The sequence below is a fragment of the Lineus longissimus genome, chromosome 2 (genome assembly GCF_910592395.1).
Source record: "Lineus longissimus chromosome 2, tnLinLong1.2, whole genome shotgun sequence".
NCBI classification, from domain to species: Eukaryota; Metazoa; Nemertea; class Pilidiophora; order Heteronemertea; family Lineidae; genus Lineus; species Lineus longissimus.
The window spans coordinates 1,082,136-1,099,021 of NC_088309.1; the positions used below are offsets into that span (position 1 = coordinate 1,082,136).

General features: G+C 42.0%; 2 protein-coding genes and 1 long non-coding RNA gene across 6 annotated transcripts; all 3 read right to left on the reverse strand.

The window, feature by feature from the left end:
• Window positions 1-215: 215 nt before the first annotated feature.
• Window positions 216-3,402, reverse strand: LOC135500454 (uncharacterized). The gene is made up of 2 exons (XM_064791946.1): window positions 3,297-3,402; window positions 216-1,543 (listed from the first exon to the last, which is right to left on the reverse strand). Exon 2 carries the CDS (start codon window positions 1,535-1,537, stop codon window positions 593-595), a length of 945 nt encoding a protein of 314 aa, XP_064648016.1. The 5' UTR covers window positions 1,538-1,543; window positions 3,297-3,402; the 3' UTR covers window positions 216-592.
• Window positions 3,403-6,409: 3,007 nt separating this feature from the next.
• On the reverse strand, window positions 6,410-13,852 carry LOC135500430 (uncharacterized). 4 transcript variants are annotated; one of them, XM_064791905.1, is made up of 2 exons: window positions 13,612-13,852; window positions 6,410-9,544 (listed from the first exon to the last, which is right to left on the reverse strand). In XM_064791905.1, the coding sequence occupies exon 2, from the start codon at window positions 9,536-9,538 to the stop codon at window positions 8,546-8,548; it is 993 nt and encodes a 330-aa protein (XP_064647975.1). In that variant the 5' UTR covers window positions 9,539-9,544; window positions 13,612-13,852; the 3' UTR covers window positions 6,410-8,545. The 4 variants fall into 4 exon arrangements, with proteins under 4 accessions (XP_064647975.1, XP_064647991.1, XP_064647967.1 ...); XM_064791921.1 differs by lacking the exon at window positions 13,612-13,852 and adding an exon at window positions 13,440-13,495; XM_064791897.1 differs by lacking the exon at window positions 13,612-13,852 and adding an exon at window positions 12,839-13,122.
• A 1,027-nt stretch (window positions 13,853-14,879) lies between these two features.
• On the reverse strand, window positions 14,880-15,598 carry LOC135500468 (uncharacterized). Its single transcript, XR_010449454.1, has 2 exons — window positions 15,439-15,598; window positions 14,880-15,248 (listed from the first exon to the last, which is right to left on the reverse strand). It is a non-coding gene; the product is annotated as an uncharacterized LOC135500468 (long non-coding RNA).
• Window positions 15,599-16,886: the final 1,288 nt, after the last annotated feature.

Below are 16,886 nucleotides of genomic sequence, written 5' to 3' on the forward strand. Positions count from 1 at the left end.
TCATCATCTCTATCGGACCAACTGATATACTTTTATATGCACGCATACAGCACGCCACAGCTAGGTCCGAGTCTGTGGACAAATGGTTGGTTTAATTTATCTCTTCGATATGGCTCCTTTGATATTGCATTAGATAGATGTTTATTGCAATTCAATCTATTCAAGGTATAGCCCATTTGAACCTGCCTGCGCCACGGGTACAATGCTAGTAATATTTATTTCTTCATCAAGCAACAGCGAAATAAAAAACATATGGTGTTGCGACCTTTCATTGATCAAATTTGACTTGAAATGAAACGTCAGGAATCGACGATCGTATAAAACTGTTTTCTCCAAACCGGCACTTTTTTCAAGGGTGTGGGTTCGAATCCCCTCCGAAGTGCAATCCTTTTACTCATCCTGAAGTTTCACGTCAAGGGTTAAGGAGAGGAATTATACATGTTATATAGTTGACAAATAACAACAGGCCGATCTTGATATATTCGCATACATGTATGCTATTTAATTTCTAAAAAAAAGTATCAGTTAAATCTAACAAGACCCTATTGGTTGAAAGAACCTGACCGCCGCGTTCTTACAGAAAACCACTTTGCTAATAATCCAATACAAAATCCCCGCTTCCATAGTAAATGTATCGAAATATCTGCCCCATTGTGGTGTTCAACGTTTTAATCGTGTCCGGAGAGTGGTCCATCCATTGCAATGTGTGCATATAATACAAATGCACGGCGTAGTTATTTGACCAGTCGTACAATTTGCCTTCTTCGTACATCCATTCTCCTTCCTTCCAGTTTGGACGGTGCAAAGATTTCTCTTCAGTGTGAATGAGCCCGGGGTATGTTTTGGCAAGAATTGCGGGCAGCAGCACGGAATGATATCCCCAGTTATTGTCGTCGAATGTTGTATATTCTGAGTGCCAGATACGGAGAAATGGTGCGTTCGGTTTTGATATAATAACTCCATTGCATAGTCCATCGCTGATTTCGTAGCCCATGGTCGTGTCGTACATGAGTAGAGGGTCGAAGGACTTGAGCGCCACGATATCCAGGTCCATATAAATACCACCGTACTCCATCACCGCCTCCAAGCGCACGATATCCGACTGATGCTGATCGTAGATACCGAGTGGACGGTGGTAAATGTGCGAAGGTGCAGGACGGTGTTTCAACTTAATAATCGGAACGCGTGCCTGAATTTCCTCCCACAGGGGTCCCTGTGGCATATAATCGTACCAGAAATATATCACCTCCGGTTTGATGTTTTTGTAGGCGCTCATAACACTTATTAAGTGATAGAATCTGAAGTTGGGGCGGCGGCGCCCTCCGTACCAGCAGTAATGCACAATCTTTGGGACGGGTTTGTCCCATCTGTATTGGAAAGTGATGGATTCGTTGTGATTCGGCGCCGAGAGTAATCCAGGGATCTCGATTCGTTCTGTGCATCTGTTTTTGGCATAACTGATTGTCATATATGAAATGATAAGCAGTACACTAGATACAACAAGGAGGACGAAAAAAAGGCGCCGCTTTAGGTCCATGGCAAACTGAAAAGATAAAAGGAAGTCCAAATCAGTAAGATTGCTGGCTCTTACTAATTTTATTTTATTACACCACCACCACATATTTTCCCAATAGCATTCCGCGAAGATGACGTCACTGCAGCTGCTGCCCTCTATTTCCCCATCGCTGAATTACAGGCAATGTCGGACAAACATGCGGTTTCGTAATGGATTCAGGCTTTCTAACTAGGAGAGTTAGATTCAATCTGGCACATGTCCGAGTGTTGGAAATACTACATAATTGTTCTGAATATTTCTCTCTCTGACTCTATGGTATCATTCATGCTAAAAACAATGCAGGGTCAAAGATAATTGACTTTGAAATAAGCTCAAATGCGTAGAAATAAGTGTCGATGTCCAACTGTCACGTGACTAAAACGTCATCAATATCTTATGCAAATGACCTTGTGAGCTATAAATAGTAACTTCGCGGGATGCTATTTGTGCGATGAGCTGTGTATTACGTGTAGGCCTACTTACGTGTACAATGGCTTTATTTGTGACGTGTATGGTGAACCCGTTCCTTATAAACACCGATGATAAATAACGTTATTGTGAATGCCATTATCTGATTAAATCTGTTTCAGCATGCGCAGATGTTACATACGGGCAATAAGGATGAGCATGGTATAGCGAGATTGAGGCAAAACAGGTTCCAATCGATTGAGCATTATTCTCACTGATGTAATGTAATGTTTATATTTATATAGCGCTAACCAGTAAAGACTGCTCAAGCGCTTACCCTGATGCGTCTGGTCTGTCGGACTCACCGGCGATAGACTTATCACTACCTTGCCCTCACCCTGTGACAACACCTGCAATCGCTCTGGGTAATGACCAACCACCTCTCCGAGCAAACCCAGCCTCGGACTGTAAACAAAGTCCTTGTATGAACCGTTCATCCAACTTACAGCTTCCTCACGGTGGCGAGGCTACACCAGGACAACCCAGGAGCCATGATCAGGCTTTCAAACCGAGGGTGGATCATGGGGCATATCACTGCCTGTTAAAGGAGTTGCGGCTGACCGACAAGCCGTCATACAAAAACTTCCTGCGAATGGATGAAACTGCATTCGAAGAACTTCTTGAAAAGGTTTCACCACCCATTACGAAGCAAGACACTCACTTGAGAGTTGCTATACCAACCGCTTGTTCAAGGCACATGACCTCAGGTAGATCACATGACGCATATCCTGTTTCTGATTGGCTGAAGAGTTTGCAACATTTTTACAATTGCATTGTATTTAATTTACAACAATTTTACAACAATTTTACAACATGTTGTAAGACGCGTTTTGCTCTGTACACACTACGCAACATTTTTGCAACATTTGTTGCAACTGGAAATGTAAAAATGTTGCTAATACATTGTATTTTACTATTTTACTGTACACAGGCCTTGATGGCCGCTGGTCTAAATTCTCAGCAACCATTGACCCTGGCGGCTCCTGTGCCTCTTTTCGATGCCGTTGAAGAAGTAGAAAATGTCCCCCTGGAAAAAGTGTCCGGCCCTATGGTTTTCTGACGCATTATGGTATGGTTCTATGGGGCCATGATCGTCAATAGATCAGCGATTAAAGCCTAGAGCCCTTTGTTCAACGGACATTCTATCATGGACATTTAGAAACTTCTATACATCTGAACACTGAAATGGCTCATTTTGAGCTTGATGCTGCGAGAGCCATTCATCATGGTGAATATTAGCAATGATAGAGACAAGAATGTATTTGCTACTTACCTTGATCAAATTTATCCGAGTTCTCGCACATGTACATATGATACATAGAAGTAGGCCATAAATGTACAATGTCCCGGCATAGATAAAGGAAATGAATAACTGAATATGTTAAAGGATACCATCCAGGAGGGTGCGACAGATGCAACGGTGCAACACAATGAAGAAATTGTGACGTCATTCTCGTCTGTTCTCGGTGGCATTCGTGAAAGCCAGGAAAACGGAGAATACAGCTTAGCGAATTTTTATTTTCGCACAAAGTTTGGGATAAATTATGGAACTGAGGGTCGTGAACCAACATGGCAGCTTCCATTGCCGCACACCTAAAAAGCGCGGAAAAATCCTTCAAATATGACGTCACCATTGTCGTTTGGAGTTTGGACTGGGTATTCAAAGTTAACTTAAAGAAACGTTTTGTGGTTGGGCTGTAAAACGGCAATAACTTTTATTTGGGAATATTGCGGACCCGCCAACGAGTACCGTATCAAAGTAAGCATTAGCCACGTTTCACTCTAACAAATGAGCCGGCCATCTCAGAAAACCCTGTTTTCGCCTCAATCCTGGCTGTGAAATGAACTTCAAAGATTGCTAGTGGTGTATCCGAAACGTTAACATTTTCACTCAAATACGTGGTTTGCTAAAACAGGCACACATTTTTTTCTTGATATACTCCGTCAGTGCTGCGGCGTCCTCCGTATACCAGCAGAGAGACAGAATAACTTAGTTCCGAAGAAGAACGGCTATATTTGCTATGTATCATAGATATAGTCTAGAAATGGTCCCAATTTGAGGTTCCAAGCTCATTCGATAGAAGAAATCACTGAATGATAAAATGTCAAAATCGGGCCTGCTATTTTCTTTTATTTGAGTTGTTTGTGCTCTATCTGCGCATCTCCTTGTCGACTTCATCGATGTACTCCAAATTGCTCAGTCAATTGATTTACCACCACTTGACAGCCGTTTACATGTACGTACAATGAGAGTTTGGTACATGTATATAATACGACAGATGGCGTGACAGGCTAGTAATACAGCTTGAACTGGGACATTGAAGCTCTTGCGCAATGTATGAGGAAGAACAATAAGCCCCCCCCCGAACCATCCATAATCTTTCTGAATCCAATTGGTCCGGACACTTCGTCCAGGGGAAATTTTCTACTTCTTCACCGGCCCGGGTTTCCAAGACAGGAAATCTTATGATGCCATATCTAACCTAGCGAAATCAACATACAATGTAAGTTAATATTACAAGTGACCAAGAAATCTCGGTTGTCAGGATTATTTATGATTGGCCATAAATCGGTTGAAAAAAGCTAGGACAGCGAGGTTACTGCAGTATAAACAACTTTTGGATGACACAATGTAATAATTGCACGCACTGCAACAATGTGTTGTTGCATTAACCCTCTTCGTTATCTTCGAATCGCTTGCGAACATTTAAGATTCCCTGTGACCTGATATTATCTTTTCAAACTATTCTAATTTTGCACATTAACCCTCTAATACATTCATTAATGTTACAGACGTTGTTGTGGAGGCCGATATGGAAATACGATGCATTACTGATTTTGATTGCACTGACGTGTATCTATATTTGATGATTGTACTGCACCCAGCGGTTATCATAGAAGAGAGCTTCAGATTTTGATCCAAGGACAAGAACAAGGTGCATTCTGACGGCAGATACCGCGTTGTCTGAGTGTCTTCATGGTGCCCATGAACAAAACATGATGGACATAATATGCTTGCTTAACAGTCGAATTAACTCGATGACATCAACCAAAGAAAGTACATCACCTCGTCCTCGCACCAAAATCTGAACCTCTCTACTGCACTGACGTGCTCAAAAGTACCACGCCTTCAACCTCGGTCCCCTGCATTGTCTTTTTAGTGTCGATATAACCGCCCACAGGCAATTGCAAGTACATTGATAATGTTAATGCAGGCATCGTCGTCATGGTTACAAGTGGCGATGTAACAATCGTTACACTGATGTGATCTTTATAGTAAACGTTCTTAGAAATCTGGACAAAAGCGACAAAAGCCGATCTTGTACACAGCGGATTGCGGGAAGGGCAAAATTCAGTATGACTGTATGCCCGAAAGGCAAAACCACATACTCTGGTCCTGCATGTATGTACACTGTTGTTTATATCGGGTATCCATGACAAACGACAATTTTCGGTTTTCTCCACTTGACCTTGACAATAAGATGTGAAAACAAACAAACTTTCGTTAGTGTTTTGAGGGATATTAACAGTACTTGAGCTTGACTTCTCGATCTATGATTGAATGTGATTACATTTTTTGGAGACATTACCGTGGAAGATTAGGAGCGTCCAAATGATCTGAAGCGGATGAGTTTTTACTCCACTCACTGTATGAAAATCATCACACAGTCTAGTGTGATAAACACAACATCACGGGTAGAAACTAGAGCATTGCTCGAGGGTGACCGATATATAAACACCCCACTGAGCTTCGAAACAATAAGGCCGAAGTTACATAGACCTCATTCATTCATTTCCCAGGACTCATTTTCCCCTTTTGCTTTCGTTCCCCTGTAAAAGCACGGCCTTGTGGCGTGCATTCACCGAGGAATGAAAGAAAAACCCGGAAAGTGACTCGTGGTAAATGAACGAATGAGGCCTATGTAACTTCGGCCTAAGACAATACGGTTGAAAAGACAGAAATAAAGGCATCAAGAATTATAGCAACGTCCAATCCAGCTTTTATTGTCGCTTATAGCTTTATCACTGTCATGGATGAATGCACCTGTATCAGTTGATACAATGCAAGTTACATTCAGTGCGTGGTTACCAGGTTACCGGTACCATGGTAACTGAACCCGAGTCTGAATGTTCAATGTTCAGCATTATGTATGGCGCTCGAACTTGATTCTATATGGTAGTTGTACATCCGTGGTAATAGTGGTTGGTACAAATAACAAGGGTGTTCTACATAATAAATGAACAAAACAGTTTTTTCTGGAATTATCTCGAGTTCTCAACTTTATATCTCGCAAGATCGACCTTTTTCTCGTGGGGACGACTTACTAAAACGAATCAATTTCTACATAATATGAAAAGTCAAGGACTTAGTGCGCCCCCCCCCCCCCCCCCCCCCATTCTTCACGCAACTATATCTAAATATAGCTAGTTCTAGTTTGTGATTCATTTTGATACTTCGGATTTGGACAAATATAACTTCGTAATCAGTGTGGTTTTAAGCTGGAAAAACGTAGTTATTTTTCTTAAAGTGCCTTTTTTGGACGTGTGCGTTCGATTGTTTTGTTTAAGTCACGTGACCTTGAACATGAAAGTTGTTTATTATTGGCCGCTAGGTTGCAGAATGTCGCTCACCCAAATTCTTCACGCAAATAGAGCTAAATATAGCTAGTTCTAGTTTGTGATTCATTTTGATACTTCAGATTTGGGCAGCAGACAAATATAACTTAGTCGTCAGTGTGGTTTTAAGCAGGAAAAACGTATTTGTTTTTCTTAAAGTGCCTTTTTTGGACGGGTGTGTGCGATTGTTTTGTTTATGTCACGTGACCTCGACCATGTCGACACAAAATTGAAATAAACCACCCTTTTCTGTCATTATTTAGGACGGATATTTCCCTAATAAAAATAAAAATATAATTGGCAAATTTCTTAGGGATATGTAGCAAATTCTCATGAAGATTTAAATTAATTTCAACCAATGGGATAGCAACCACCACCGGAAGAGCTCGGTAAAGTTGCGGAGTTAATTCAGCGCCATTTAAAAAAAACAAAAAAACATTGATTGTAGCTTCTGCAAGTTGCTCTCGTCATTTCCCGGCATTACTCCCGCACACGCGTGTATCTCAAGAGCCCCGCCTAAGAACTAAAGAAGGCGGGCTTATCAGTGTTTGGGGGCTGATCTTACTCATTCTCCGGTGTGCCCGCCGTAGACTGAGCGATTCGTTGGAACTAAAAAGCAGCTCAACTCGTTGCAATTTAATTACTTGGCGACTGTTAGATATAGTGCCTCAATAACTCCTGGTGCCCAGGTTAACTCTTGAGTGAACTCGGAGTTAACACTAACTACAGAGCCCAAAAGTGTTAACAACTTCGTATTAACCCCGTACTTGTCAAGAGGTCCAATCGCATGGTTATCACTGGTTGTTTGAGTGAGTGTTAACTCCGGCCGGGTCAACCAAAAGATTTGACCTTACTCTGGATGAGTCTGAGGCATGGATGGGTTGAGCAGAAGTGAAGAAGAAGTCAGGTGATTTGCAAATAAGAAAGTATATTGTGGATGATGACGCAGGGTCGACGTTGGTCCCAGGCTTGTGCTCATCTGGAATGTAGTATTGTGATATACACTGTGTACACTCATAGAAAAAGGGGTGGTGGAATTGTTTTTATGACGTGGTCACTGTGCCGGTTAGAGGGGAAAGGTGGTCATTTTAGACCCTGGGCATGTGACCAAGTTCAATGCATTCCTTTCCGACATGTAAGAATGCATAAGCTCCTATCTTTCATTGAAACAAAATACTTATTTGTGCAGATGCCCTAGTTTATATCAGCCCTTCATTAATGATCTCCTTCATTAAAATAAATACTTATTGACACGATGTATGTACATATAGGTTACCGAGAGTTGATATCAGTCCTTTCTACACTGTACCAGTTTGGACGGAATAAGTATATATATATATATTCATCTGCTCTTCTTCATTACATCAGAATACTTTTGGGACGATATATACACTGTACTTATGGTGACCGTGAGTTGATATCAGCCCTTCTTGCCAGTTTCATGCCGATCTTACCAAGGTAGTGCGTATAGATATATGAATCAATGAATTAATTTACTGGATACCTAAAGATAATTCCATCCTTCCTATAAGGAGGAGGCATTAGGCGTGATGATCACCGCCGGTTCGTCGGCATGGCCAGTTTGTACGGTGTACATAGGATATCTCTTCTCCTGGCTGAACTCAAAAGTACCCAAAAATGCATTTGGACGTTACACTGCAGTGACCTATGACATATGAGTCCTCCTGGGAGTAACTTAATTATGCCAACGTAAAAGTTAAAAATGTCTTAAAATCTTAGTTACAAATAATTATAATATTTTGCACTCCCTCATTTTGAGGTATCCACGAACAAGGTTTCTAAAAGAACCCCAAACGGGCAAACCTTAAAAATCTGTCATCAGGCGAAACATTTTTAGACTATACACTGGTGCTTTTACTAGGTATGAACTTTCCTATAGTAGTCCTACACAAAATCTTTGCTTCCATAGTAAATGTATCGAAATATCTGCCCCATTGTGGTGTTCAACTTTTTAATCGTGTCCGGAGAGTGGTCCTTCCATTTCAGTGTGTGCATATAATACAAATGCACGGCGTAGTTATTTGACCAGTCGTACAATTTGCCTTCTACGTACATCCATTCTCCTTCCTTCCAGTTTGGACGGTGCAAAGATTTCTCTTCAGTGTGAATGAGCCCGGGGTATGTTTTGGCAAGAATTGCGGGCAGCATCACGGAATGATATCCCCAGTTATTGTCGTCGAATGTTGTATATTCTGAGTGCCAGATACGGAGAAATGGTGCGTTCGGTTTTGATATAATAACTCCATTGCATAGTCCATCGCTGATTTCGTAGCCCATGGTCGTGTCGTACATGAGTAGAGGGTCGAAGGACTTGAGCACCACGATATCCAGGTCCATATAAATACCACCGTACTCCATCACCGCCTCCAAGCGCACGATATCCGACTGATGCTGATCGTAGATACCGAGTGGACGGTGGTAAATGTGCGAAGGTGCAGGACGGTGCTTCAACTTAATAATCGGAACGCGTGCCTGAATATCCTTCCACAGGGGTCCCAGTGGAATATAATCGTACCAGAAATATATCACCTCCGGTTTGATGTTTTTGTAGGCGCTCAGAACACTTATTAAGTGATAGAATCTGAAGTTGGGGCGGCGGCGCCCTCCGTACCAGCAGTAATGCACAATCTTCGGGACAGGTTTGTCCCATCTGTATTGGAAAGCTTGTTTGTTTCGATTCGGCGTCGAGAGTAATCCAGGGATCTCGATTTTTTCTGTGCAGTTGGATAAAGGCTTTTTGATCGATGTCAGGTGTGTCGTGGCTGCTCTCTTGTTGATGCCGCTGATGCTACCGTTGTAATTTAATGCGATATATGAAATGAAAAGCAGGACGCTCGCTAATATGAAGGCGATGAACAACCACTTCAACTTGTCCATGTCAAACTGAAAGCAGATAAAAATAAGGCAAGTTGAATTGTATCAGAAATGTTTACTGCGTTCGATTACAGTATGGCCAAAACGCAAACGCTCTCGCCCCATGCAGGCCCGATCGGAGTAACAGTAGAGTCAAAGTAGACCAGACACCAGACTGCCGGGGTGTTCGTATTTCACTAACGTTGTCAGTTATTTACAAGTCATTCCATCACCTTTAGTATTTCTTGGCTAAACAACTGCATTGAGATGCGATGAAACAAATTAGTTTAATACATCACAAAGTCGGCATTTCCAAAATCGTTTGCCATCTTTTCTCTTTCGGTCAGAATTCATAGTTTATGATTTACAATATGTTTCAACATTTGCGCAAGCTGCTTACTACACTTTTTATTATCATCACCAAGTATTGAAGTAATAATAGTCTTTAATTCTTGTTAGCACAGAACATTAATTGTGAAAACAGGTGAGCTGGCGACGGGCTAAAGGGTAGCAGTAGCAACGTGGAAGATCGTCGGCCTCATGATCAATAGGTCGTGGGTCCGTCCTTGCTTGGTTACCCAACTGGACGAATTCCAGTAAGCACTTTCTGGTTGCTTCTTGAAACCCCTGATTGATTTCTGTGGAGACTGGGGTAATAATAATATGATATCCAAAAAGCGCTTTGAGCAGGGAAACTTGGAAAAGCGCTATGAAAGAACTCGATATGATTAGTATTTTTATGAAGTATCATAAATCGAGCGAATGTCTACCTACATGTATTAATCAATGATTTCGTTTTTTCATTTCATTTCACTAAGCTTGCCCTGCGGCGCGGGTACATTGAGATCTATATCATAAGGCGGCTCGATAAAGTGCCATTTGGGGGTAGTGTTTCGTCTCGAAATTTTGCACGTTTGCAGGTGATATGTTATCCTGATGCAACGTTATGTTTATTTTCGGAAATTTACTTCAGCGGAGCACTGATGAGGGATTTTTAATCGGACACTGTCAATTCTCCTTACCACTCACAGAAGCCAAGCCATTGCTGTTTAGTTATGCAGGGATCAATCAATTACCTGCACTCCCTGTGGGGTGACTAACACTACCTGTTGAACAGCTGGCTGTAGGGGGATGATTGGAACAGCCTGTACCTGTTGACCTGCTGAACCAAGGTTAATGTTATTTTCAATCCACGATTGCAGGTCACCTGATCTTCGAGATTTCGCGGGGAAAAAATTGTAAACAAACGTATGTGTCCAGTTCAAATGTAAACAAAAATGTATTTTTGGTACTTTTGGTTGCTTGACTTGGGTTTTCCCGCAGTAAGGAGCTGGGGTCAAATTGGTGGGCTATTGTCTATGGGTGCTGTGTTAGCCAGAGCTAGCCCTTGATTATGAAGGGATTTTCAAATGAAGGTTACCATGGTCTGTTTATGTGTCGGTAGAGGCACTCTGAACTTGGCATGGCCTTATCAAGGAGCTGCTCACGGTGCTGAACTTCTAGCTTGCCTGTCGAGTAAGTGCCTTGCCCGAGACCTTGCTAGCACGCATTTTAAAGTTATAGTAGTGACTGATAGTGCAATTGGTTCGAGCCATTTGGAGGCCGACATTAGATTTTCATTGCAATTCAATCTATTCAAGGTATAGCCCATTTGAACCTGCCTGCGCTACATGTACAATGTTAGTACGGTTATAATTTATTCAGTGGTTCAGTCTGGCGGGAATTGCATGATCAATGGCATTATACTCTGTAAAGGCCGTTTCAGATTTATGCAAGCCAAGCCCCCGGAGATGTTATGCGAAACACTGGGTGGGCTACACCAACTGAATTTGCTTAATGGTTATGCCATTCGCCATTGCCTCAATTTCATAGTTAGAGTCCTGAATGGCGGGCCCATAAGGATTTCCCTTTTTATTATTTGCATGCTTTCTTTTACTGAAGATTCGTTGCCATAGCCCTGGCTGATAGACAGGGAATTTCATCGACCACACCATGAACAACCACTGATAAAGGTATGGTTTGCTAGAGTCAGTTCCATTCAATACAATTAGTGTTACCATAGCGAACAGGCTGCCGTCTATAATTGCATTATAAGCCACTTTATAGAACACTGAGGGACACCTTGGGCGTGTGATTCACCTGGCCAGGAGGATAATGTGCCAACTTGACACCATGCGTCGCCACTTGTAGCATTACACTGATGCCGTTCTCTGATAACGATTATCACCAGTTATGGGAATGGCTTGCGAATTTCAGGCAGGCTTAGGGTTACACCCCGTTCTAGTGCATTTTTTATTGCAGTTTAAAGAGTTTTCATTAATGCTGTTTGGAGAAGTCGCAGTCCTGCTCGAAGCCGTTTTTGTACAAAAAAACCAACATATCATATGCCAAAGTTGGTCCTTTAAGTGCTTGTTATCACATCTGCCTATTCTGGTGTACATGCTAGTGCCTACACAACACAGCACATCTTCAAAACTCAGGCAGATATCAAGCGCAATTTGTACCCTTTAGGCATAAAGATATACCTCAGAATAACCACTATAGAAAGGCTATACTTTCTCTATTTACGACAGCCGCACCAATCAACCCAACAGGTGTGTCAGAGTTATCATCTAGAATACATTCTCTATTTATTCACGACAGCTGCACCATTCAACCTAACAGATGTGTCAAAGTTATCATCTAGAAATACCAAATCCAGAATGCCAAATAACAGGTATTATTCGCTGTTGAATCCGCCTGAGTTTCGAATTTGTTATTGTCGTCTACTAGTGCTGTGGTAACCATCGTGGACAGTACCTTTCTGACACTGTCCGAACCCCCACGTTAAAAGTGGTTGGCGCACAAGTAATCACCTCCTGCCATAGTGTCAATCGACTTATCACAAACCTGACAACCAACAGGTTTGAACCAATCGGTAGAAGGGACCCTAGCCTGTCTAATGAATATAGGGGCGGTCAAACCTCAAATTAATGAACAGGTCTTGGTGTACCAGTATACTCTAGCTAGACTCACTGCAACTTGAGGCATGACTGTCCCCAGTAAAATATGCAATGAACAGATCAAGGACCACTATACTGCTATCAGTGCATGGTTATGGTGTGGTCGAACAATTTCCCTATCTAGCTAAACAGAGGGGATTAGCCTACTTAACATCATAAGTTTAGTGATGATAAGATTTACATGTAATATATAATACATAAAAAAAATCATGTGATTCGGCCAAATTTTTACCTTACACGATCATCCACCGATATCAGTGAGAGTCTCGGATGAATTAATCCTTCCCGCCTAACCAAACTGCCCCAAGAAACGAAAACTTACTGACAGCCTGATGCTCCGCATATGGGTACTGCTGATCGTCTATTCAGATCCACCCCGAGCTCAATCAGGTTTTTGATAATCCTCGAGAGGCGGAGTACATTTAAACCACTAGTTATGTCAGGATGAGTCTCAGATCCAGATCACTCATTTCCTTAAAGTGATGGTGCCATCCTTTCTTCAATGCAAGGAACGACGCAACGACGTCGATAAAAATAGTTCTGGTCATGCGCAAGGAGATTGGGTGCCATCATCACGCTCGCAGCCGCTTCTGTTGACCTCCCTATTATTTTGTTACTAAAGGTGATACTGAATAGACCAGTAAATCTGATGATAGTCATGTAAATGCGGTGCATTGAAGTGCGGATCGTCGCTACATTGATAAAGAAGGACTCTATTGTGGCCATAGTTTATCTTCTTAGAATAGCCAGGCAACAAATTCAATGGCAACTACAACCAGAATGATACCAGATTTGCACGCACACTGTCTGGGGACACTAAATTGTTTCAACTGCTACCCCAGCAATTACCAAAACGTCGTATATGTATATCAGATCACAGGTCAAACCACCAAAGACAATGTTGAAACAACGGCGATACTCACCAGAGCAATGATACTTGATAGACAGGCGTAATGTCACCATACCTTCCCTGAACGACAGCTATGGAAATTCAATCATAAAAATTGTATCCATCGTCACAAATCATGCTAGCAGTGAAACTTTAATTGAAAAAATGGTACAGCATGCGAAGAAATTAAAAAGATCCAACCTTACCCGGCGAGTAGCACTCAAGTTGGAGTCATTAGTCCAGCATCTCCAACACTACACGATCTAGAGTATTGATTATGAAGAGTGGGCCTGTCAATCATATTCATTATATTTTGTCGATGCTAATCATGATAATCAGCATGCGTGATTAGAAGTGGAAATGTTGTGTGGCTCTTCACCTTGCATATGTCTGGGGTTTCTTTTTTTACTTTGAAAATTTTTCAAAATTTTGAACTTATGAAAGGGTGAGGATTAGAAAAAGTTCAACAATTTTGGCGGGAAAACTTGATCATGCATTTTGTCCCCGGATTTTCAACGTCACTAACGCTACCAACCCGGTAACGCCACCATTCAACCTCGGTCCCATGAGTGGTCGTGTTACCGGGGTTCCACTGTATATGTATGAACGAGTATTGATCTGAGGTGAAAGGTTTAGGGAGCCACTTTATTGACGTAGATGAACGTGACTCTATCAGTTGATACAATCCGAGTTATCTGGTGTATGGTTACTATGGTTACTAAAGTAGAGATTGCATGGACTTGCATGAACCTCGTATCGCTATTCTAGCCACCATTAGGCAGGTTTCGCTACTCGCAACGACAACATTTGAAGATGGTCTTGCCTTCATTGACCTTCGGCTGAATGTGAGCAATGTCATACATTGAAGGTCAAGGTGCAATGCGATTGCATCGCTGTGTTTACATCACGTGACGATTTCCAGACAATGGTGCTAGATGATTGTCTGCATTCCAATGCTATTTATAGTAGTAGCATGTCTGGGTTCTATATAGTTAGCTTGATGCTGCTTAAAAGACGTCAAAGATTTTTAAAAAATTGTGAGAATTTAGCCTAAGTGTGAACTATTATACCACAAATTACAACATTGAGCTGCATCACAAATTTCAAGTCGAGAAAGAAACACACTGCTTAATAGCAAATAGACTTGGCAAAATTTCAACTACTGCTGGGAACAGACGTTCGGCGAAATCTCGCCTACTGCTGAATACAAGTCGTTCAGATTTTGCCGTAAAGTCATGCATGGCCCAGTGTAAGGAACGAACCCTTTTTAACCGAAAACTATCGACATAATTAAAGAGAGGCGAGAGAGGTGTGATATTCAAGTAAAAATCCAACGGGAAATCTTTGATTAATCTATTTAAAAACTGTCAAGACAAAAAAAAAACGATACTTGTTTGGCGAGCGCTCACCAAATATCCCGGGCTAGCCAAGTTTTGATCACGTTGATTGTGTTAAAAAAATAACGAAGGACAAATAAATCACAATTTTTATTTCCTTTCGGATACATGTCCCGGGAATATAGGACTTTCCTGAACAATGTATATGTTCCTAACAAGTCGTCCACCCTGCTGGACATGACATTGGCAATGGCGCGAGTTTACAATCCTCTATATCCGAACAGTGATCCAGGCACTTGTCCAGGGATGGGTCGGGGTGGTGAACAAAGTTGAAACACCAGTCCATGTAAAGTCCCGTGAAACCACAACCATAGGTGCAGGCCTCGAAGTGATACTGGCCGTCGATGCTGCCGCAATGGTGCTCATGTTCGATTCGACATAAGGCCTCCGCTGTGGACATAAGCAGCGCTACAGCTAGAGCGGCGATAATTAACTTCATCATCATTCTGGAAGGAAAGAAAATGTTCGCCACGTCTACAGATCAGAGTGTAATGCTACTAGAAAAGAGTGGTACGATTTACTATTGAAATAACTTCGTCTTGTCTCTGATATCGTTGAACAAGCGGAATATCGTTGAACAAGCGGAATAGTATATCGTGAGGATCGAGCGACTCAAAACTTTTATTTCTGACTTACCTTACAAGATTCCCGGAATGATTCCGAGATGAGTTTGAAAGTCGAGATTTTTTGTAGCTAAATTCGTTTTGACGAAAACTGACGCCGGGATTCGTGTCTGAACTAAGGCTCCTGTCTTCGACAAGTCGTCATTTATAAAAATTTGTCGGCGCCCATAAAGTCTAAATCATGTCTTGGATCGTGCCAGGAAAGTTGGGTGTGATTAGCTTATATTCTTATATTCTAATTGATGCTGATAGTGGTTGGGTTATCACTACTCTTAGATTTGAAAACATGATCTGAATGGTTATGAATGAATATTTTCAGTGTAATATTATATGGCAAATGGCATGGGCTTTCTTTCGACTCACATCGTCGTTTGGAGATTCGTCAAAATTAGTCTCCGGGGTCCGTGATGAGTGACGCATGATTAAATGATGAGACTCTCCCCTGTCCATGTCATTCCACCTGGATATTCTCTCTTTGACAGCATCATCAGACCCCCTCAGTTCCAATCGTGGTCGAAAAAAATTGTGTTCGTGAACCCGCCTTAGGGAACGTGGAGGCCGTGTCGGTACGGGATAACATCTCAATTAGACACGCTGAAGGCGCACAGTCCGTGACAGCTTGCCACAAGTTTTATCTTGGTACTTGATAAGTTGTTCTATCAGAAGCGACAGGTGTCCCGTCCGTGTTTTCTGAGATAGATCCCGCAGGTGATTTCAAGGCCTAACCGCATCATGAATAAATGATCAAATGAAGAAATGTTTTCTTAGATTTAACTCATATATAACCTCATAGCCGATAGTGGATACATAATAGAGACTACAATATATTTTCACACTCGCCCAGTACTAAAAACAAGCCATTGATTGTTAATCAAGACGCGCGCACTAATTGTCACAGTGGCCTTAGAGTTGTGGCTCGGCGCTGTTGAGGAGAAAAAGCGTTTCGGGCATGCGCAAAAGAACTCCCGTACCTTTAGAATTCTGACCAAGGGATACGGCACCCGTACCTCTAGACAGGCGTTTTCGTAAGGAATAGACGCCTTAATAGGCCTACTCAAGACAGTGCGACCATCATTTAGGTCTCGGATCCTGGCTGTCTTCATAGAGAGACCACCCATTTCTTATGTGTCCATGTCATCACCAACAAGAAATAAATGAAACTGATGGATACTTATAGGCCTATGCTGCTAATTGAAGTTCATTGAACGTTTGATCATCAGTATCGATCCCTTAAGCTTAGCATGAAAGTCCTTGTCAGCCTCATGCAAGGATTGTTTCGTCGTCCCCGATGCTAAGTTTTTTTCCGGGCCGAATCCAGGCGGGGGACCAATATTATGTTATCGACTGTAAACTATATAACACCCAACTCGACAACTTCTGCAAGCTAACTTCACAAGATATTTATTTCACTCTTATCCTCCGGTGACACCTCCCTTCAAAGAGACCAAACCCCACAGACAC